Genomic DNA, 23073 nt, shown 5'->3' with positions numbered 1-23073 from the left:
CGGGGTGGTCCCCGTGCTGGCCGGAGGGAGCTCGGGGTGGTTTCCGTGCTGTCCAGAGGAAACCAGCACTGTCAATGAGAGAGGCCGAGGGTGCAGTTCCTTGGCCATTCATCCCCATCCCTCCGCTCCAACACCCTCAGGAAGAAACAGCAGCAGGATCAGTTAACCACAGCAGGGCGAGGAGGTGACTGTTGCTGTCTCTGCCTGACTTTGTACGCCAGCGTTATCAATGTCACCGGTACCTAACATTGGAAGTCACTTTTTCCTTTCCCACACCTTGTTTCAAACCCCCAGGGAACGTTCCAGAATGTGCAGCTTCTGTTTAGCAAGTGCTGTCTTTGAAAGTATCCAGATTATTCACTCCTGAGCGAGCTGCAGGACAACCCCCAAAGCCCAGATGAAGGCTCGGGAGCTCGGAGCAGGTTCCCCGGGTGGCTGTGGAATTAATGGCACCGTTGTTGGATTGCAGATTGGAGGCATGGCCAGAAATGTCACAGCCAGTCAGGTTGCCACTGCCACAGTCACTGAATTTGTGAGCTGGGCAGGGCATCCAAAAACAGCAGCTGCCCTCAGCTGGTGGGGCTGAGGAGGTTTTATGGCCGGGGTCTTGTGGATACATTTGATCTGGAGATTAAGAAGAGGAATTGTTCCTATTCTGACCCTGCCAGGTGCAGTTTAGGTGAGAGGGGAGCTGTGATTCAGGTGGGGAAACTGTGACCACCAGGCACTGCTCAGGTGAATTTTAGGTTCGGGGAGGAGGTGGGATGACCTTGGAGCAGGTTCGAGACATGGGGATTGCAATGGGAAGAGAGCTGGGCAGAGAGGGAGAGCAAAGAAGGCCAGAGGCTGACTCATGCTTGGAGCACAGGGAAGATCCCAAACCACAGCTAGAGGTAGAGGAGGGGGAACGCCCAGAAGAAGAGTGTGGAGGCCTGGGATGCATCCCGGAGCATCCAGAGCTTCAGCTGCGTGCTGCAGCTCAGCCGGGCTGCTCCCGACGGAGAGCAGGGCACGCCGGAGAGAAGGACACTGCAGCACAGGGAATGCAGGCTGATCAAATCTCGGCATGCAGAGTGCTTATCCAAATGTGTTTGAAGTAGCACAGAAGTCAAGGACTGATCTGCAAACCCAGCCACCTGGCCAGCCTGGCGCAGCCAAGGCTGCACCTGCAGCACTGGGCACTCCGCGCTGCAGACAAGGGCACAGCGTGACCCTGCGGTTGGATTCCAGTCAGTGCTCGGGGAAATCAGTCCCCAGGAAGCCAGCAGGGGCTGTGGAGGGGGTGGCAGGGACAGTGGGAAGTGTTAAAGCCCGCTTAGAAAGCGGGGATGTGAGTGAGAGGGTTGGCAGAGCCAGGAGAAGAGCTCTGACAAAGGCGGTGGGGAGAGGACTGCACGAAGGGCGCACTCCTGTGGCAGGTTCATTTCCCGAGTTATCCTCCCACGATCAAAGCCTCAGGGGCTCGGCGCGTTCATTTTCCTCTTGCAAATGGGACAAGCGATGGCCTAAAAACAAACATGTATTGACTTCCCACATTCCTTAGCACTCGGACAGCCACGATTCAAATGAGGCTGCTGCGTGACTTGCAGCTCTGCAACTCAATTTAGTGCGGCCCTCCTGGGACAAAGCGGCTGGTGAAGCAGATTAGAGAGAGAATCTCTACAAGTTCGGAGGTCGATTGGTAGAAGCCAGCAGCGACTGAGAGACCTCTGCTGAGCACCCTGTGGGCTCTGCCTGTCCCTCAGCACAGCTCAGCCTGCGGGGCCTCGGGAGCTGTGCTGGGAGCGGCCAAGGAAAGGGACACGGTGGGCAGGGAGAGGAGCAGCACAAACCCAAACGGGAGAGGAGGTTACAGCTGGAACTGCCCTGGGAGGCTCTGCTGCGGGGCATCCTCACGACAAGATTCAGGGGTGAGTTTCTGGGGAGGTTTCAGGTTGTCCAGACCTCTGCCAATGCACTGGTTGTTCCCTTGGACAAGCAGGGCTTTGGAAAAGAGGAATGAAAGCCAAGCTGTGCTGACTGTCGGCTTCAGGAGCAGGCTTGTCCCACTATGCCTCAGATCCTCTGAACACTGGGACAGCGATCCCTGTCCTGTCGAAATCTCCTCCCAGAGCTTCTCACCATGCTGTGCTGGTTCTGCAGGGCAGGGAGGCTGGGTGGGATCCGTGGGCTGGCAGGAACCACGGAGAATTCAGCGGGAATTCCTGCTCCAAGCCAGGGAGCTGCTGAGGTTCCTGGGTACCAGGGGACAGTCCCCCGTGGCACAGAGCACGCCCGGCACGTGGAGGGGGCACAGCCATGGGGCAGGGCCAGCCCTGGCCTCCCTGAAAATGGAGCTTTGGACGTGGCTCTCTGAAGGGACTGTTTGCCCTCCACTGCCAGAGGCAAACCGAGAAGGGCCCGTCGGAGCTTCCCGTGGTCACGGAGGCAGTGGCAGGATCAGGGGCTGATCTTCTCTCCTAACCTCAGTCTGGAGTCTAACTCCACAGCATCCTTGCACCCGGGGCTGGTGTCTATTTCCTGCGTGTGAGACAGCACCACTAGAGCTCCATCCTGAGGGATTCTGACAGAAACGTTTCCCACAGTGGTGCTGGGCAGCGTGGTGGTGTGAGTGAGCCGATGTGACAGCTCTGACCCAGAACATGCCTGTTCTCACCCGGAGCTCCCTGCCACTGTGCTCGGCTGGGCACGCTCTTCTGGCTTCCCACACCCTCACTGAGCTCATTTCCTCTCCCACATTACTTTTCTGCAACATTGTGGGTTGAAAGAGCTTATCTTGGAGTGCCGGAGCTCTGGTGCAGGTGCTGGGGAGGGGCTCAAGGACAGGAGCAGGGGTACAAGACCCTCTGTTTATAGATCAGCTGGAGCCTTTACTTCATCCCTGAATGCAGAATTACCCCCAGCCTGTGTGACCGTGGCTCACATGAGAGGAAGAGTGTTCTTTGCCCAGGAGAGGGATAAGCTAGCCAGATAGGCCAGTGATTCCCATGCTTTTTGCAGGTCCTCCTATTAATTTCTTCCCCTAACCCTGCAGCTGAGCTGGATTCGTATTTCTGTCAAGTCACCACACACAGCCTCTCATCCTCCCCAGCTCTCTGTCACCTTGAGGGCTCGGGAGGGTGACTGTGCTGCTCGCTGCCATCCTCGGAACAGGGCAGGGACGCCCTGGGCTCACTCTCCCATCCCAGCAGGCGCAGGGAGGCTCAGCCCCGGGTACAGCAGGGGAGGGACTGGTGAGAGGCAGGGGTTGCTGCTGTCAGCACTGCAGAGCCCAGCAGAGCCCTAATCTCTCCTCCCAGAGCCTCCTCTCCCCTCAGGATCTGTGCTGCACTGGCGCTCTCTGCTCTCCGCACTCCTTCCTCGCTCCTCCTCCTCCCTGAGCAGTCCATCCAGTGCCTCTTGTTCCGAAAATACCTCTCGGCTCTGGGTAGAGACTCACGGTTTCCCGTGTCACCGTTCTGAAGCAGCATGTGCTGCTGCTCGCTTGCAGGGGGACGGGCAGGTAACGCTGCCGAGACAATGGCTCCAGAAGCCCCGCAGAGCACTGGCATCGCCCCTCAGCTCCTCACACACCTCACAGCCCTCCTGCCCACAGTTCCTCCTGTGCTCTGCCTATCCAAGCACTTCGCTGCCCTGCTCTAACATTTCAGCCCTTCCATCAGCAGCCTGAATGCAGCAGAGGGAAACTGGGGGAAGTTTAGTCGTGGGAAAGGCCGAAATAAAACCGCTGGAATGTTCTGTCCCTGTTGGGGATGTTGGAGCAGCACTGGTTGGAGGGGAATCCAGACAGTGCCCTCGGCCGGCCCACTGCTCTGAGAGCTGGGAGCCTGTCCTGGGGCTCAGGCTGCCCTCGCTCCTTCTGGGAGAGCAGCAGCAGAGCTGTATTAGCAGCACGTTTAAGGGGTGGTTTGGGCTTTTTTATGGTCCATGATGAAACCGGGCAACTCACAGCTCCAGGGTGCTGCAGAGCTCCAGAGTCTCGTTAACCTCGGAATATTTGGACAGATTGACTCGAGGAAACCTTCCAGGTGTTGCTGAGTGCCCAGTTGCAGATCCAGCTGCCGGCAGTGGGAATCCCAGATCTGCTTTGTCAGTGGGCAGGAGCTGGAGTCCTCCTCCCTGAGGCACCTGGAGCAGAGCCAGCACGGGGGAGAGGAGCCCTCACTGCCCTCGGTGGGTTGGGGGCTGCTCTGAGCTGCCTCCCCATGAGCTCGTGCAGGGAACAGGGGGCACAGATCCTGCCTGGGCTCCTGGATAGCCACACCAGCCTGGCAGCGTGCCCTGCTGATGAGCACCCCCTGCCAGCAGAGCTCATGAGCCCTGTGCTGGAGCTGGGGTGATCGCTGGGGCTCCGGAGCTGGCTGAGCCTGGGGGACACAGACACTGCGGTGACTCCGGCAGCCTGGGCGGGCACACACTGCCAGGATTCCACTGCTGCCAGGGGGGAAAAGTCACATCCTTTACCACTCTGGGCAGGACTGGAAAGGGCATTCCCAAGAGGACTGGTCACCAATAAGTTCTTAGGGATCATTCCCACATTCCTGGAGCTCCCAGGCATTCTGGAGGAGTCTCCTCCTGAGCCAGCACCCGCTGTGGAGGTCAGGGGAGCTGCAGAGCTCCCTCACTCCTTGGGTAATGTGTGTGAAGGAGAGGGCAGGGAGTGCAGCACGCCAGAAATTAAAGGTGTTTGCAGCACTTAATCAAATGCAGAATGCAATCAAATTTCCTAATTGGAAAAAGTTTGGAGAGCCCGGCTTTATCCTGTCGTGCCTGCACTGGGTTTTTGTTCCCTCTGTGGAGAGATGGCCTGAGCAGGGCTGTGTCCCACCTCCCTGGCAGTCCAGCAGCCCGGGCTGATAACAAGGCTGATAAGTGATGTCCTTCAGTGACAGTGTCAGGGCCTCTGCTGTGCCCTGGCCTGGGGTGCCAGCACTGCCCCGGGGCAGTTCCCTGCAGGTAATGGGGTGTTATAAGTAATGAGCTGTTCAGCCAGAAACTCAGAAATCGTGTCAGCTGTTTCAGGGTTATTTAATCCTTTCCCTGAAAGAACCCTGGGTTGTTATAAAACAGAAATGTTTGCTCAATGAAAACCTCATGGCTTCTTTTCAGAATGCCTTGGGGTGCCAACTGCCTTACCCACACTGGGGTCGAGTAGCTCCTGCTCGTGCAGGAGAATATTTCGTGGGAGGCCTTAAACGTGGTTTAGAAGGCCCATTCTGAAGCTGTAAAACATGTCAGAAACAGGGGAGTTACAGCCCAGGTTCTGACTCCTCCATCCTGGGCCTGGTGACGCCTGCTCCGAGCCAGGGCTGCCTGCCTTGCCATGGCAAGGGAATGTCCCCGCCTCGGCAGCTCTTCCCATCCCACCGAGGGGCTGCAGACTTCGTTGTCAGTCTGGGAACCTGCTTTGGCACTCGAGCTGTTAGTAAATAAATAATAAATGGATGAAGAGCTGATGCTGCAGCGCGCGGAGCCTCCCGCAGAGCCGCCTGTCCCGCTGCTCCCAGCAGTGCCGATCCCTCGCTGCACCCTCGCTGCTCCCCCATCCCCATTCCAGCCCTTGGGGGCACATTTCACCTCGTCCCCCTCCTTCTGCTCCTCTGGGCAGAGCACTGCTGGTCCCTTTTCCCTGTCCCACGCCGGATGTGTGGCTCCAGTGACCTGACATCTCCACAGCGTCCTGTGGTGTTTCTGAAGGCGGATTGACCGTGGCCAGAAGTGCCCTGTGCTGGCCTGGTGCCTTATGGCAGGATGTGGCCTGTCCAGCCCAGCCAGGCATTGCCTTCAGGGGCCATTCCCAGGGGAAACAGGCTCTTCCCATAGCCACGACGTGCAGGTTTGTCCGTATTGCATTCCCGTGGGATGTACAGGATTAGAGCTTCAGGCTCGGCACCCACAACATTTCCTGCAGAGGGATTTGTCCCACAGCTTCTGGATCTGCTTTCCTCAGAACCCCGAGCAGCAGAGATGGCTGGAGGCAAACAGGGGCTTCATCAGGCTCATTATTCATCCTGCTCAGTCCAGTGGGATTGTCCGAGGCACAATCCCTGCCTGAACAGGAGCTGATGCTCAGCAGGGGGAGGCAACTCACGGCCATCCCCAGGGCAAGGAATGTTGGAGAAAAGTGGGAGAAAAGCTCCAGGAAGTCTCTGTGCCACAGCAAGAGATCAGGATCCTGACAATTACCAAAGGTACTGTGCAGTAAGGGGAAAAGTGTCCCAGCTTTTCCAGGAAGGGACACTTAAAACTCATTTTCTGGTGGCAAAACGATCGAGGGCCGTGGTACAGGAATTAATTAATCCAGCCTTTGGAAAGGGTCACAACCAGGACATCACATCAGGCCTTTCCAGAATGGAGGTAGCTCCCAGACTGTGTCCCAGAACTCCTCTGTTCTTCCCTGAAACCCCTCAGCAGTCCTGCAGCTCCACGAGAATGAGTATGTGGAGTCACATGTAGATCGTAGACTAGATCCTGAGGGTGGCAATATGAATGGCTGAAGAGAGCCAGAACGCCAGAACTCAGCGTTTCTGTGGGTCTGACGATTCCTGAGTGCTGGGGAGCTGCACTGTTTGGCTCCTGACCAGAGATCAGGGGAAATAGAACAGAGATTCCCCTGTGTCCTGTCAGGACCCTCCACGTGGTGAATCCCACGAGCTGATGGTTCCCTGCAGAGCACTGATGCACCTGGGAGAGCCCCAGCACCGGGCAGGGTGGCTCTTAACCCAGCTCCAGGGATGTCCTGCTGCCAGAGCACCACAGTCCTTCCCTGAGCTGGGAATGCTCTGCTGCAGCCTCCTTCTCCTTCCACAAGCGCATCTCTGGTGACTTCCCTGGGGTCCAGACACGGAGATGTTTGTGATTGGAATTATACCCAGTGCCACAGTGATCTCAGCCTCATCCTGGAAGGATCCGAGTAGAGCCAGGATCACGGAATGTGCTGGCTTGGAAGGGACCCTCAGGGATCATGGAGCCCTGCACGGGACACCCCAACAATCCCCCCTGTGCCTGGTGGTTTCCACGTTCAGAACTGGGGCAAGGAACAGCTGAGCCTCTTCAGTGATTGATCCCTGCCAGAGAGAGGAGGATTCCTGATGGGTGTGAGGGCATGGAAGGAGTTAAACATATTTAGTTGGTTTTGGGCTGTGAGTGATCAGAGCTTTGGAAGGAGGGGAGGGAGGTGGTGAGACAGGAGGGAAAGTGGCCAGCTATAGAAGCAAAAATACTCAGCCGAACGGTTTCCTTTTGATATATTAATACTTCCTTCAAGGGCTATTTGAGGAAAAACAGACTTAAGAAAATGAGCTGGGATTTAAATGGGCTCGATTGTCTTCAGAGAGATTTAAATAATTCCTAAATGAGTGGTTTTGGTTGAACCCAGAGAGGCCACTAAGCTCTGAGCACAGGTCAGGCTGGGGACAGGGAGACAAGTGGGAGGCTGAGCAGGCGAGGAGGAGGAGGAGGGAGGAGGGGAAGCGGCTGTCAGGGAGGCCTGGCCACGGCTGAAAGGCAGCAAAGGGACAGCAAGTGGCTTTAGAGAGGGCCAGCTGAGCGTGGCATCATCCGCCTGACCCTGCAGGAGTGGGGCCTGCAGCAGCTCCAAGGGAAGGGGGAACACCCCAGTGAATCTTCAGTCCCTCAAACATGGCAAGAAGGGGTCGATGCTTTCATTTCTGACCCCATCTCTGCACAAGGGAGAGCTGAGGGCCCCAAAACCCTCCTGGGAGGGAGCACCAGCAGAGACAGGAGAGACAAGATCTCCCTCTCCTTAACCATGACAGAGAGTGATGGTTCCTTATTTCACAGATTGCTTTTATAACCCTGATTTTCATTCGTGGTCAGAAGCAACACTGTTATTTGGGGGGAGGTAAATTTGTCCTGCTTTCCCTGGGAGCCTTATCTGGGGACGGCGGGGCAGGGGACTCTGCAGAGCAGTAATTTATTGCTCTTTGTTGCAAAGCCATAAATCCACGTTTGTGGTGAATAAGCAGAGTCCCAGTCACCCGATCCAGCCCGTGCTGGGGGATTCTTGGAGTGTGGGGATGTTTTTGCCAGGGAGCAAAGGGCAGTGGAAGATGGACAGCCAGTGCCAGCGGAGGAGGGGAGAGGGGCAGGGGCTGCAGCAGGGGAGGCACCTGGTGACACTGGTCAGTGTCCAGCTCAGCCACTGCACTACAGCCGAGAGTGTCAGAGGATATTTTTGGCAAATCATTTATTGAACAAAAATGCAGCATTAAAGCAGGCAGAACTCTCTGTGGATTTTAGATGAAATTACTAAACCTGAGTCAGCAGAAGCTCATGCCTGATGATTTCCCTTTCTGTGGTGAGAGTCCCGCACGTCCTGTGCCCGGTTTGCCAGCTCCCATGGGTGTCTCGGGCTGCAGAGCCTCTCAGCAGCAGGAGACATCTGTGGGGAGATGAGCTGCAAACCCTGTAACGTGCTGCTCGGAAGACCACAAGCTCCAAAATGCTCTGTGGGTGAGTTGCCCACCAGGGAGCTGCTGTTTCCCATCCCTTTCCTCCCTGGCTTCCCCCAGGCACCCAGCACGTCCTGTCTTGCCACAGCCAGTCCCTGCACAGCCTGAGCCACGCAGGTGATGAAGGGCAGGGGTCAGTGCCAGAGGGGCCTGGTGGCTCCCTTGCCTTTGGTCAGGCTGGAGGGATCAGGAATATTTCCAGGCAGCTCCTGTGCTTTGGGAATGCCAGGAAGCCCCGAGTGTCCCCTCTGCCCCGCTGGCCCCTTGGAGCGATGCCCTCTCCTGCGTGGTGCCGATGGGGGTGGCAGCGCCAGCACAGCCTGTCCCCAGAGCAGCACCCGGGGCTGTGACGGGCACGACCTCACTGATCAGCCTCTCCAGCTCCGGCTGCACCAAAGGGACCTTCAGGGACCTGCTGATCAGGGAGAAGAGGGGAAGGAGGGCTGGCAAAGGAGCAGCGCAGTCCTAGGGTCGGCATTTAGTGCAGGACACACTCAGGCTCGTGTCCTGGATTGCCACCGGTGAAGGGAGCGTGGCCATTCCCTGCACACACCTTGTCCTGCAGCACCTGCAGGGCAGCAGGACGCTGGCACAGCCCTGGCCCCTGGGGAGGTGTCCTTTATTCACACGAAGCACCACTCACCCCAAAGCTGCTCTGCCGGCAGTCAGAGCGTGCCCTTGTATCCCCTCACACCGACACCGCGGAGAATTTTCATCAGGTGAGAATGCGCATGGGTTAGGGTGAGTGCACGGGCACAGGAACCAAGGGCAGCGAAGAAGGTCATGGGAAAGCAAAGGTGCCATCGTGGCAGGGCAGGTGGGAGCACAGAGGAGAGAAGCAGCAGGCTGGGTCCTGCAGCTTCCGCCAAATAACTGGGGTTTGATCCCGGCTGTGCCCTGGCTTTGGCTGTGAGCGCACACCCAGGGCAGATTCTGTGCTTCCCCTGGCACGGGCCCTGAGGGGCTGCGCTTCTGTGACAGCTCTGGAGCGCAGCTGGCCGCTGTCCTGCCGTGTGCCATGGAAAAACCTTCCCTGGGGGCTCTGGGACTCTGCCGCTCCCACCCTGCACAGCCCTCGCTGGGCGCGGTTTGCTGGGAGGAGATGCCCGGCCGGGCGCTCCTCTCGCAGCCCTGCTCGCAGCTGCGGCTGTGCGTGGAGGGGAGCAGGGGCCGCTCCGCACCCGGGCAGCGAGCAGGTGTCCCGCCGGGTACCGGGCTGAGGATGGCTTTAAAGGTCAAAACACGGGGCAGCCATGTGGGGAGTGCAAAGCGGAGCCCGCACGCTCCCCGCGGAGCAGACAGCCGCTGCCTCCTGCTCCCCATGTCCCTGCTGGAGGTGAAGGAGCAGGTCCAGCACACGCTGCCCGTGAGCAGCGCCCAGCGCGGCCCGTGCTCGTAACCCCTGCCCCCCGTGTCTCCCCACAGTACAAGCAGGTGGAGCAGTACATGTCCTTCCACAAGCTGCCCGCCGACATGCGGCAGCGCATCCACGACTACTACGAGCACCGCTACCAGGGCAAGATGTTTGATGAGGAGAGCATCCTGGGGGAGCTGAGCGAGCCCCTGCGCGAGGTAAGGGGGCAGGGAACGGGCAGGGCGCGTTGCCAGCGCCTCTGGCAGCTGTGGAGCTCCTGGGCCGGTGGCTCAGCAAGCTCTCACCTCATGTATTTGGCTGAAACTCGGCACGGAGTGCCGGCCTCATCCGTGCCCATTCCATCAGCCGCGAGAGGGGGAGTCAGAGGAAGGAGGAGCCTTCGGAGAAGCCCCCTTTCCTCCCCAGCTGAAGCTTGGCCGTGCAGGTTGTCCCGGGCGTGTCACCAGTGTGTCACCCATGGGCTCCAGACGGGCCCTGCCTTCTGTCTTCCCCCACAGCAATGTCCCTCCGCGGCAGAGAGAAGAGCTGAGCGAGTGCCAGCCAGAATTTAAAACGAGTTTTGCCAGAGTCTCAAAGGGCACCCCTCTGAAACCCCCGTGGGGGGAGACAGATGCTTCCCCAGCTCTCCCCGCTCCGGTTGTCCCTGTTCCCATGGCGTGCTGTGCTGTGCTGTGTTGGGGGGGTTGGCTCAGCACCACGGCCCGAGTGGGAGCTGCCAGGGTACGGAGCAGCTCCCAAGCTGTCACCCCTGCGAGTGACACGGAGCCCCGGGGAGGCACAGCCCGCCAGCCTTTCTTAGCTGGGGCTGGCGATGCAGCCCCTCCTGCCCGGCGCCCGGTGAGCACCTGTCCCTCCTCTGCTGGCCCTGTCCCCGTCTGCCCGGGGTCATTCTCCTCCTGGGCACGTTTGTGCTGTTTGACAGCTCATTGACAAGCAAGGGCAGCAGAGAACGAGGGGCTGCCGAGGTGAGTTATGACACCTGCCTGGAGAGGAGCCCCGGGCTCTGTCAGACAGCATTTCACCGCTGCTGTGCTCCCTCACAGCCCAGGGTGTCCTGCAGAAACAGGAATGCTGCGTTTGGGAGGTTTGAGTGCTGCTGCTGGGGGAGGCAGAGGGGCGAGGGCAGTGAGCGCAGTGCTCCGTGCTCAGAGCACCCAGAGCCCGTGCAGCTGCCCCAGGGCAGCCAGGCTGAGGCGCAGCGGGTTTATCCCACTTTCAACGCACAGGTCAGCCGGGGGATCTTCATGAGGTGTTGACTAACCACACGTGCGTCTCCTCTGCTCCCTGACCCCCCCTCCTTCTCTCTCTCCTTTCCACCACACATGGTCAGGAAATCATAAACTTCAACTGCCGCAAGCTGGTGGCCTCCATGCCCCTGTTTGCCAACGCAGACCCCAACTTCGTGACGTCCATGCTGACCAAGCTGAAGTTCGAGGTGTTCCAGCCCGGGGACTACATCATCCGGGAGGGCACCATCGGCAAGAAGATGTACTTCATCCAGCACGGCGTGGTCAGCGTGCTCACCAAGGGCAACAAGGAGACCAAGCTGGCCGACGGCTCCTACTTCGGAGGTGCGTGCTAGTCACTCGCCCTCCCACAGGCACACCACTGCTGCTCCCAGGCATTCCTTAAATCAGCCTGGATCCACGTGGGACTGATGGCCAGCACCTCCTCCTCCATCTCTGGCAGCCTCACAGCTTCCCAGAGAGGGGACGGTGCGGGGGGAGGTGGGCACTGCATAGCCTGGGTCGTAAATAACAGCAAAACGTGGCAGGGAAACTTGGGCCTTGTGGGTTCATTTCCTTCTGACAGATGGGTGAAGCTGAGAACCTAAAGGTAAAAAATGGCCTGATCTCAGTTCTGCAGGCACAGTCCTACTGCTTCTGTCTGGCATCGACCACATGAGGGGCTGGATAAACGGGGAGGGACAAACAGTCCCTCACCTGCCCTGCCTGTGGCTCAGCAAAGTGCCCTGGCAGTCAGCAGGCAGGGAGAATGTGTGAGCAGCAGAGCTCTGGAGCAGTGGGACCAGCAGGAGGCTGGGAAGGGTTTCGGGCACTGCTCTCATGAGTAACACAAAGCCCCCTCTCCTGTCAGAGAGCCCCAGGCAGGCTGCAGGATGAGCTCTGACTGCACCACCTCTGGTGATCTGCTGAGGGGAGGCAGAGCAAAACCTGCCCTGCCTTCCCTTCTGGGAGGCCTTCCCTCTAAAAAACTCCTGTTATGCATTTCCCACACTTCTGTTGCTCCTGGTTGCTGTGAAACAGCCTGTCTGCCCCTCGCTGCAGCGCGAGGGGTTTGGAGCGGGAGGGTTGGGGTCAGGGTACCCTGACTGACACAGGATGGACACTGCCCGTGGCATTCCACCACAGCTCCCCGCACACCCTGAGCATCACCTCCTCGGGGAAGCAGCCTGGGAGCACGCTCACAGCCTCGGGGTGCTGCTGTGGGTGGGCTTAGCATGGATCCAAGGAATGGGCCAGGTGGATGGGCACCCGGCACCCACGGGGAGCAGGGTGCTGTCACTGTGCAGCGCACACCCTCTGTGCCTGTCCCAGCTGCCCGGGCTCTGTGTAAGCAGTGCAGGAGCAGGGCTGGGGAGCTCTCTGCTGAGCACTCAGGAGCTGTGGCTGAGTGCAGGGCCTCGCGTTCTGTGAGCGGCTGAGCGCTGAGGAGGGGTGACAGTGCTGTAAACTCACCCAGGGCTGGGAGGTGCCACTGCTGTGGCTTTCCCTGTCAGTGCTTGTGGCATAGACACGAAAATCTCTGCAAACTGAGGAAAGACAAATGTTCCAGGTACAGGGATCTAAACGGCAGCCAGGGACCAAGGGCACAGATCAGCACAGAGCCTCTCTACGAATCGAGAGAGAATTGGCCTCAATGAGAGCAAGGCTTGACCTTCCCAGTGCCCACGAGGAGCTGCAGAAACACAACTCCTCCGGTGTGAATGCACAATGCTGCCTTTGATAATCCCCCAGAACAAACCTTGTGTGGCCGACCGGGCTAGCAGAACCCCTGAGGGGCCGCCGTGCGCGGCAGCTGCCCCGCTGCCCCCCGGCACTCTGAGATGTGGGTGCACACGCGGAGCGTGACCTCTGGCTGTGTTTTCTGTGGGAGGGCAGGCTGAGGGGCCGTGCAGTGAGGGGTGTGGGGGTGCTGCTGGTGTCTGTGCCCTGTCTCAGCCCCTCTCTGCCCGCAGAGATCTGCCTGCTGACCCGTGGCCGGCGCACGGCCAGCGTGCGCGCCGACACCTACTGCCGCCTCTACTCCCTGTCCGTGGACAACTTCAACGAGGTGCTGGAGGAGTACCCCATGATGAGGAGAGCCTTCGAGACCGTGGCTCTGGACAGGCTGGACAGGATTGGTGAGTACAGGGGGAGAGTCTCCTTCTCCAGGCTGGGTGCTCCGTTCTGTGCTGGGGTTGGGAAGTGAAGGAGATCCCAGGCTGCCCCTCCTTGTCCGGCTTCAGCTCCCTCAAGGACCCCAATCTAAACCTAGGGGGGGTAAGTTTAGGTTGGATATTGGGGGTAATCCTTCCCTGTGAGGTACCCAGAGCAGCTGTGGCTGCCCCTGGATCCCTGGCAGTGTCCAAGGCCAGGCTGGACGGGGCCTGGAGCAGCTTGGGCTAGTGGAAGGTGTCCCTGCCTGGACTAGATGACCTTTAAGGTGCATTCCAACCCAAACCATTCTGGGATTCTCTGGTTGTCACAGCTCGCAGTGGCCCGTCCCAGGATGCTCCCTGTCCTGTGGCAGACACAGCCTGTGCTGCAGACATCCTTGTGTGGGTGTCTCTTCCGCAGCTAAAGACCAGGATGACATTCCATGGCCACAGCCAGAGAGATGAAGTGACTTAGGCGAGGTCATGCGGGAAAGCTGCAGAGCTGAGGGTTCTGGAGTCCCAGGCTGAGTCCCTCAGCTCCTGATCCATCCCTTCTCAGTGCTTGCATTCCCACTGCTTTCCGCATGGAAAGCTCCGCAGAGCTCTGAGCACAATGCAGAGGTCCAGGAGGGTGATGAGGAGAGGTGCTGGGGACTGAGCTGGCATCCCAGCAAGGGCAGCAGTGCCACTGGGGCTTCTCCTGCCAGGAACATCGGCTTCTGTGCACCTCATCACCTGCTGCACATCACAGTGTGACCCCTGAGGGAAAGGCTCCGAGCTGCAGACACGGTTTGGCAAAGCCCAGCCTAACGAGGCCCTGGTGGAAGTGGCAGTAGGCCCAGCTCTTGGGTTATTTCAGTGGGGCTGCACAAACCACAGAGAAAATGGGACATCAGCGCAGGGATGAGCCAGCTTGGCTTTACCTCAGGTTCTGCAGGTCTGGGTGCTCAGTGCTGCTCAGCTTTCCAGCCTGGTGCCCTCTGGGGCTGCGGGGTCAGGTGGGCAGAGCATCCTGTGCTTCCCGTGCTGTGCTCCGTGCCCCTGCACACGGAGCTGAAATCCACGGGAAGCTCTGAGCCAGCACAAAGAACCTCACGCGCTCCTTCCCCGGGAGAGCTCCCGTTGCACAGACAGCTGCGAATGTCAGCGCCAGGTCAGACGGTGACACAGAGCCAGTGGAACAGCAGCCCCTGGGGTGCAGGGCTCTGCCGCTGCCCCGTCCCTGCTGCCGTGCTGCTGGCCTGAGACGGCGCGCTCGCCGGGCCCTGGTGTCCCCGGCACTGACCCTCCAGAGCTGCCCGTGCCCTTAACTCTCCATCGGAACTGTTGCGAAATGGCTCCTCCGTAGCCCTTCCTGGTGCCCAGCACTCCTTGGCTGGGATTGCCCCACGGAGCCCAGGGCAGCTCTGGGCACCCTGCTGGAGCTGGCAGATCCCACGGAATTCCCTGTCTTTACAAACGAGGCGTTTCCTGCCTTCCTCTGGAACGTGCACCACCCGGGAGGAGCAGTGCAGCAGCTCTGTCCCAGCGTGTGACCGCTGGAGGAATTCAGGGTGCCAGCGCTCTGCTGAGACTCTCTGGGCGCACAGGAATTGTTCTGGGGGACTGAGGCTGAGCAACAGCAGTTCCTGAAAAGCAGGGGTGAGCAGAAGCGGGGCCGCACTTTGGTTCCTGCCCCATCCAGTTCAGGATCTGTGCACAAGGGGGAAGCAAATGGAAGCCTCTTTCCAAGGCGGTGGGGCGGTCACTGGCTCCCTTCTGCCCAGGTGACAATGTCCTGGGGAAGCCCAGGCCTCCCTGGGTACAGGAGGGTCTGTCCCTGTTCTGGTACCAGGATAAGATCCATCCAATATTCCCCCTGCACACTGAGAGAGCAGGGAGGAAAACCTCAGCCCACCCAGTCCCAGGGAGAGATGTTGGGGGGGGGTTTCTGGCTGCTGGGGGGTTTGGAAAGCGTGGCCTAAGCTTTGTGGGTAGCAGAAGGAGCAGGCAAGGGCTCATCCTGTGCAGCAGCAGGAGCAGGGTTGGCTGGTGGAGGAGGGAGGAGGCACTCCCGTGGCAGGGCTGAGCACTTTGGAAGCAGTGGGTGGACAGAGAGGAGGGCAGGAGAGGGGCCAGAGCCCCCCGGTCTGTGCTCCCACGGCTTCCTGCAGGAGCACGGGCTGTGCTTGGAGCTGTCAGGCACACAGACCCCTGGGCAAAGAGCTGAGGTGTAGCCTTGAACCTCTGCTCCTGCCAGGAATTGATCCCGGCATCCTGCCTGGATTGGGCAGGAAGGGATTAATCTCCATGCAGTGGCAGAGGCTGGGATGCTACAAAGATCTGTGGCCCTGCTTAAGTCCGAGTAACTTCAGACTCTGAGGACTCCTCAGCCTGCAGAATGCCCCACACGTGATGCTCCACAGGCTGACACTCAGAGAAATTGGGCTGATCACTGCTGAATGACCATTTTGTCCCTGATTAAGTCTGCCCCTGCTCCTCGCTCCTGGCCAGGCTGTAAAGCTGTGCCCAGTGTTGGTGTGCTGCTGTGGCTCCTGCAGCGAGTGATTCTGTCTGGCAGCGTTGGTGAGGCGCCCCAGTTTGCCGTGCCCCGTTATGTAACTCACACCGTTCTGTTCCCCACTGCCTTTGAAACTGGTTTCCAGTGACCACTGGAGCTTAAAATTAGATTTTCACAAGCATTTGCACTTGTAAAACACCACCACTCCAGTGCTCGTTGGAAGCGAGCCCAGCACGGGTGGTGAGTGCTGTCAAACCCAGGGTGCGCTCGGGAACAGCGGCGATGGTGCTGCTCCCCTGCTCCTGTGCGTGACAAACCCCAAAAACGCCTGGCACCAGGTGCTCCCCACCCACAGCAAGGTCGCTGGTGAGAGCTGAAAGCCTCCTAGAAGCCAGAGGAAGTTGTTGTTTCCCTTTCCCTCAGGAATTTTCTGCCACGTGGTTTGAAATGCGTATACTTGGAGTACCACTTGCGTGTGTTTTGATACGAGGATCCCAGTTAAGTCAGGATTAAAGATGCCTCGAGTTTCCTCCAGGCACTGCAGATGCTAAAAACCGAAGAAAAGCCAAGACAACAGAATTCCAGCCTCTAAATATAATTTATGATACTATTGCAGCATGAGGGTGTCTGCTCGAGATACTACAGCGGTAGAAATGTTAAAAGCTTTGTCTATAAACAAGCCACAAAAAAAGCTGTTCCCAAACTTTTGGCCTGCCAGCTCGTGACCACAGCGGTGCAGCCGAGATCCTGTCGGGTGTGCAGCCCTGCTGGCCCAGGCCTGACCAATCCCTGGGCTGTGCAGCCTCCGGGCAGGGCTGGCCTGGGCCCGGTGAGCCGGGCAGGAGAGCAGCCGGGAGCGGTGCCAAGCTCTGCCACACATTCCCTGCTTGTCCCTGTGCTGCCTTTGCCCCCAGCCTCAGTTCTCACCCCTTCTGCAGGGACAACGATGCTCCCAAAGGGGCAGCTGGGATGTTTCGGGGCTGCTCCCTTGGGAATTGTGGGGATAGACGAGGATGAACGCAAGTAGCTCCAACAATGTGTGCTCAGCAGCAGTTTTACACTGAAAACAAATAAAGTCCCGGTTTTGTTCAATGGGCAGGTGAGAAACACCCCCCGAGCTGCCCAGCTGGGAGGAGCAGGGCGGTCTGGGCATCAGGAGATAAATACAGATAGAGACACAGGAACAGCCCTTATCTGAGGCTGCTGATGCAGGTGAGGAGAGGAGAAAAGCGCCTTTGGTCCTGGGTGTGCAGTGCTCGAGTGCGTGAGCTTTGGCACAAAGCTCCATTGCAAATCGAGGTGGGATTCCCTACCCCAGTCCGGAGAGGACACGCAGGTGCTCCTCTCTCATCACCTCAAAACCCACAAATGTAACTGTGCAGGAGGAAGCAAAGTTTGAGTGCCACTTGTCCATTGCTCCGACTGCAAACCCTCTCCCTTCACCGCCTCGGTGTGGGCATCTGGGTTTGCTCAGCAGAGAGAACAAGGCACTCCGAGTGTGAAAGGGAGGTGGGCCAGGTGAATCACACCTGGAAATGCTCCCTAGCACAGCGTGGGAGCCTGGACCTCCAGCAGGAACTGAGCATCTGAATTTCCTTCTCTTTGGAAGCCAAGGCCCAGACTGGGAGTGTTCTGTGCTTAGCCCAAGGAAAGGTGTCAGTAACTCACCAGCCTTGGGGGAATGTAAATGACTCCAGCTCAGCCAGGGGAGCTGGCAGCCCTGCTCTCCCTGCGGCTGCAGAAGGAAAACAGCCCCGGACACCCCAGTGGGAGGAGCAGGGGATGCTGAGGAGAGCTCAGGAGCCCCATCCCTGACCTTGGCCTTGCTCTTTGCTGTCTGCATCGAGATAAAACACCTGCTCAGGTAACGTTTTACCACTCCAGCACCTTTACGAATAATTTTCAACCCTCTTTTTAATCGCACAAAGGAGGACCTGCTCACCAGTGACACCTCTCCTCTTGGGAGCTTTCCCTGCCTTGAAGGCACTCCAGGAGCTGTCTGCAGCCAGCCCACACTTCAGAGCAGCAGCTGACAGTGCCAGCGTGTCCAGAGCGTCCCAGAGCGCGTCCTGTCTCAGCTGTCAGCCCCAGCAGGGCGCTGGGGAGGGCGTGCAGCGCCCTGGCACTGGTGCCACTCGAGGAGAAGGCACCCCTTGGCTTCAGCCTGCAGCGATGAGCGAGAGCCGGGAGCCCTGGGGCACCCAGGGAGCGCCGGCCTCGGGAGTGCCACAGCTCCTCACCCCTCCATGGAGAGTCACAGCCTGCCCAGCTCTGGATATTCCATTTTTTTTTTCATTCTGCAGAGCTCTGTGTGAAGAGTGGGAGGGGAAGAGCTTCGTTTGTCTGGAGCGTAGCTGTGCTGAGACTCATCGGGTAACATCGTTCAGTGTGTGTGTGGCCTGCAGCAGCGGGGCTGTGCTCTGCCTGTCCACGGGGACACCACGGATCCGGGGGATACTGCGGTTTGTGGAAGAGGGGAAGCACTCAGAGGCAGGCCTGAGCTGTACAGGGAGGGGAGGAAAGCTTCCACTGGGGAGGAGAGGGAGTTGTCCCTTCTAAAGGGACCCCCAGAGCTGAGAGGATCCAGAAAGGGAGAAAGGGAAGGGCAGGATGCAGAGGGAGCTGCCCTGGAGGTGTCAGAGCTCACACATCCATGGATTTACTCAGCCAGGCTCTCGAGGGAGTCACTCCGAGTTCCCAGAGCAGGGCCGGGAAGCGTTCTGAGCCTCTGCTAGAGCTGATCCAGCTGCCTTTGCTGAGCTCCTTGCCAAGAGCTCCTTGAGCTCCGAGCAGAACCTTCCCGCAGCAGGGAATGCAGCTCGGGCTTCACCTGCCTTTCTCCATCCCGTTTTCACATTTCTCTAACAGGAAAAGGCCCTCCATCCAGTGCAGGTCAAGAATCACTGAATTCCCTGTTCCAGCTCAGTTCCCTGTGCACACAGACCCTCAGACTGGGGCTGGGGCGTGCAGCCAGGATCCCAGCGCAGCCTTTGGTCCCAGCAATAATGAGTGAAGGGCCGGGAGAAGCGCCCGTGTGCTGGGAGCAGGCCAGGGCAGAAGGCAGCCTCGTGAAATGAGATTATTTCAAATACATGCAAATTCAGAAAGCAATTTAGTGACCTGAATTCTTAAAGTGCAGCCAGTAGGCTCAGGGAGAGCTGGAAGGAGAAAGGAACAGAAAGTCACAGCTAATTTCCCCTGTGCCTGGGCAGAATTTTAACAACGGGAAGCTAATTTGGATTGTTTGATAGAAGAATTATTGTTGAGTGCTGGCTCCTCTTACGAAATCACATGAGCCTTTCTCCCTGTTCTTTTGTGTGCTGTCTACAGTTGAAGGAAGTCTGACTTTGCAGTTCTTAATTAGGGGAGCAACATCTGTTTTCTTCGTTCCCATAATTTTACATACCCTCCCTCCGAAGCACCAGGAGCTTTGCTCTGAACATCTTCAAGGCTCTAAAATTCTTCCTTTTCCCCTGTATTTAGCCCGTTGCTGCAGGGAGGCAAGCAGGGAGTTTTCAGAGGCCAGAGGGTGTTCCAAAGGTGGGGCCTGGGGTGGTTGCAGATGCTTGCTCTGCCCCGGGGTGTCTCCGTGAGTTTGTGCGGAGCCTCCAGCAGTGATTTTGGGTGCCTTGTTTATCTCGGCACCTCACTCTGCCCAGCACTTTAATTTCTGCGGGATAAACGTCCCAGGAGGACAAACTCGGCGTCCCTGATTGGATTGCAGGGCAGCAGGAGCCCTTTTGGCTTCTCCTGATGAAGCTTCCCCGTGGCTGAGCAGGAACACAGCACTGGCTCCCTGCGGGTCACTGAGCCTGGACCTCATCTCGGCGGGTCACCCAGAGCCAAACTCATCAGCTGCATCCCCCTCCCTTCTGGGGGGGGCTGGGACACGGGATCCAGGGCGGGACAAGGGTTTGGAACTGTTTCATCAGTCCCATGAGGAGGAGGAATAATCTCAGCAGCAATCTCAGCAGCAGTCCCACTCCTCGCCCCACTGCTGCTCTGTGCCTCGTGCAGCACCTCAGTCAGCCCTGCCAGGGAATGTTCCATTTGGGGCTGGCCGAGGCAGGATTCTCTCCAGAAGCAACCAACAAGGCTCATACTGGCACGTGGAAACATCCTGTGCATGAGGCAATTCATTAGAACAGGGAGGCCAATTAATTTTTCCAGTTTGCCAACCAATGTTGAAGAATGGTTTTTAAAAATTCCTCTCCCCTTCCACGTCTGGAAGAATATTTTCAGTAGTCTTCTGTGGAGGAGAAATCTGATATTTTCTTGGCAAAACAGAAGAGAAAAATGTGATCTAATGAAACAGTTAACAGAGGCAAGCTGGCCTCAGGAGAACAGGGAAGTGCAATGTGATTTCAAAGGGAAAATGGAGTGTTCTGTTTTAAAAAAACCAACAAAACGAATCATTCCAAGGTTTTTATGGGTACTACTTCATCTACTTGACACAAACCTAAGGAGCTTTGATCCAACCATTTCCAGTAATCGCCAGGCACGTTTGGAGAGCAGCAGCACGGTCTGTGCTCAGCTGGGAACCTGGCGGCTGTGGGGCTCCCTGGGGGCAGCTGGGAGACATCCGGGGGAATTTATCCCGTGCTTCTCCTGGAACCAGCCCAGAGAGCAGCCCCGGAGCCACAGGCAGGTGACAGCAGGATTGGGATGAGGAGTGCTGGCAGCAGCACGGAGCGGTGACTCTGAGTGGGGAGCTTTGGGAAGCTGTTCCTCATTCCTGCGCTCCGGCCGTGCCCCCAGCCCGGCTTTGCCTCGGGACAGCAGCTTTGTCCCCCCGGTGGCTTTGAGCTCAGTGGGATTCCCCAGCCCCCGCCTGACCTTGCAGTGCTGCAGGAGCTGCACCCGGCCCATGCTGGGATTTGTCCCTTCAGCTCCAGGAAGGGCAGGATTGCCAAGCTGCAGCCCCTCTGTGCCTCTGGAATGCTGCAGCCCGAGTCCCTCCAGGATTCCGGACTGCTGGCTGCCCCCTCCTCCCCTGGCAGGCTCTCCTCTGTCCACACACAGCTCATGTCTCTGAGTGTGTCTGAGCAGCTCTTTGGGCGCTCATTCTCTGTGATTTTAGTAAATCCGGCCAGGAATGGCTCCCTGTGTGCCCAGTGACCTCCTGTGCCCCTCATGTGCCCATTTAGAGGTGACACTGGTGCTGCCTGTGCTGGCCCGGCCTGGAAGGACCAGGATTTGTCTCCTTAGAGGTGCCCAGTGCTGGTGCAGCCCAGCACACAGGGAACAGCCACGAGAGAATTCCTGCACACGCACAGACAGGCGCTCCAGCCCCTGGAATGACTTCGGCAGCTCCAAACTCTGTTTGCCTTCAGGATCATGTCCTTCCTGGGCTGGGATCTTGCTCTGAGTGGAGAACAAAAGCCTTTCTGCCTTTTTTGTGCAGGGAGTGACTGGCAGTAGGTGAAACAGCCGAGCATTGAGCATCCCATCCCATCCCAATCCAATCCCATGGATCCCATCCCATCCCAATCCAATCCCATCCCATGGATCCCATCCCATCCCAATCCAAACCCATCCCATGGATCCCATCCCATCCCAATCCAAACCCATCCCATGGATCCCATCCCATCCCATCCCATCCCATCCCATGGATCCCATCGCATCCCATCCCATGGATCCCATCCCATCGCACTCCCCACAGCAGCCACGTCCCCGGTGCAGATCCAGGAGCAGAGCTCCGGCAGCATCCCAGCCGCTGCAGCCCTGCCATGGAGCGCCGGGGGGTCTGTGCTCCGGCGGGGGGCAGGCAGGGAGGAAGGAAGGCAGGAAGGGAGGGAGGGAGGGAGGGAGGGAGCAGTGCTCAGCCTGCTCCTGCAGTACCTGCAGCTACACTCGGATCGCTCCTTCCTCTCTGTGGGCTTGCCTCACATCCGTGTCTGCAAGGGAACGCTTGGGAACAGCTCCCGTTGTCCCTGAGCTCCCTCCTCGGCTGCTGCGGAATCACCTCTGTCCTGAGAAGAGCTGAGTGGGCTGCACTTACTCTCCGATGCTCCTCATGGGGTATTTTCTGTGCTTTCCACGCTTTGCAGCACGGACTAAACACATTTCATCTTCCCAGCATCACGGTGGCAGTGACTGGGATCTCCCTCCCGTCTCACACTTTCCTCCTTATTGGTGCGAGAATTGTTCCACCTTTTTCTGGTGGTGGATTTGGAACTCAGTGAGTTGTATCCAAGACTCAGAGTGGCTTTTTGGGAGAGCAGGGTGCCACCTTCCCTCTTCAGAGTGTCATCCCAGCTCTCTCCTGCCAGATGTTTGATTTTCCATTTGGCTGGAGTGAGAGGCATGTCCTTAAACTCTTCCTCTTTTATCTGTTACACATTTAAAAGCTACATCATGCACTAGAAAAACCAGCCAACCATCTGGATGTCATCTAGATGTGCCCCAGATCATAAAGATCTGGGAGCTGGCTGGGTGGCATCAAAAGGAGATTCCTCTGGTGCCAGGCCCTGCCCTGGCTGGCTCTGTCCCCCAGCCCGGGAGTGCATCCCCCCAGTGCCAGGTGCACTCCCAGGCTGGATAAATCACCGCATTTTCCAGCCCATTGCGAGGGCAAAGAGCTGAGTTAACCTCTGGCTGCAGGCTGGGAATCCAGCTGGAACATTCCCTAAAGCTGGCACTCCAAGGACACAGCCGGCTTCAGCTGGGAGCTGCAGGATGCCTGAGGGTCCTGCCTGGCCCAGCCGAGCTTTTCCAGCTCAGGAAGTCAGAGAATAGAACCACAGAACCATTCAGGTTGGAAAAGACTCCAAGATCATCAAGTCCTGACTCACAGAGAAATTTCCTTACCCCTGTATTCGACTCCAGAGTGACCAGGGGCACACGAGACAGATGAGGAAAAGGAGAAGCTGAAGGAGAGTGGCTGAAGACTTCACTGGGTTTATATTTTTGAGGTTTCATTCTCTTTTTCTATGGAAGCTCAGGTGCAAAATGGGAATCTTCCAAGTCCATCAGCTTTGCTGCCAGGCTGCTTACTGCCTAAGGATGCGTGTCCTGCTGGACACGGTTCTGTGGGATCTGACGCTGTTGGTTCCACGGAAGCAGGAGAGGTGGTGTTCGTCACCTCGCTGCTGGAGCAGAGGCTGTGCCCAGATCCCCCGAGGGCAGTGCGGGGCAGCCGGGGAGGCACTGCGGGGGGCTCTGAGGCAGCCCCCGTGCTCTGCCACCCCACAGTGACCCTTCCTCTCCTCCCTTCCTCCCCAGGCAAGAAGAACTCCATCCTGCTGCATAAAGTGCAGCACGACCTCAACTCGGGGGTGTTCAACTACCAGGAGAACGAGATCATCCAGCAGATCGTGCAGCACGACCGGGAGATGGCTCACTG

General features: G+C 58.1%; 1 protein-coding gene across 1 annotated transcript in view; it reads left to right on the top strand.

Annotated features, from left to right (window-relative positions):
• The window catches only part of HCN4 (hyperpolarization activated cyclic nucleotide gated potassium channel 4), a 90347-nt gene that overhangs the window by 65723 nt on the left and 1551 nt on the right, over positions 1-23073 (top strand). Inside the window, exons 5-8 of the mRNA XM_017731090.1 lie at positions 9900-10046; positions 11180-11420; positions 13049-13213; positions 22953-23069. Of these exons, the coding sequence (XP_017586579.1) occupies positions 9900-10046; positions 11180-11420; positions 13049-13213; positions 22953-23069 (670 nt within the window). The remainder of the gene's footprint in view (positions 1-9899; positions 10047-11179; positions 11421-13048; positions 13214-22952; positions 23070-23073) is intronic.

The sequence above is a fragment of the Corvus brachyrhynchos genome, unplaced genomic scaffold (genome assembly GCF_000691975.1).
Source record: "Corvus brachyrhynchos isolate BGI_N302 unplaced genomic scaffold, ASM69197v1 scaffold164, whole genome shotgun sequence".
Taxonomy (NCBI): domain Eukaryota; kingdom Metazoa; phylum Chordata; class Aves; order Passeriformes; family Corvidae; genus Corvus; species Corvus brachyrhynchos.
This window is presented reverse-complemented; position numbering and strand designations above follow the sequence as displayed.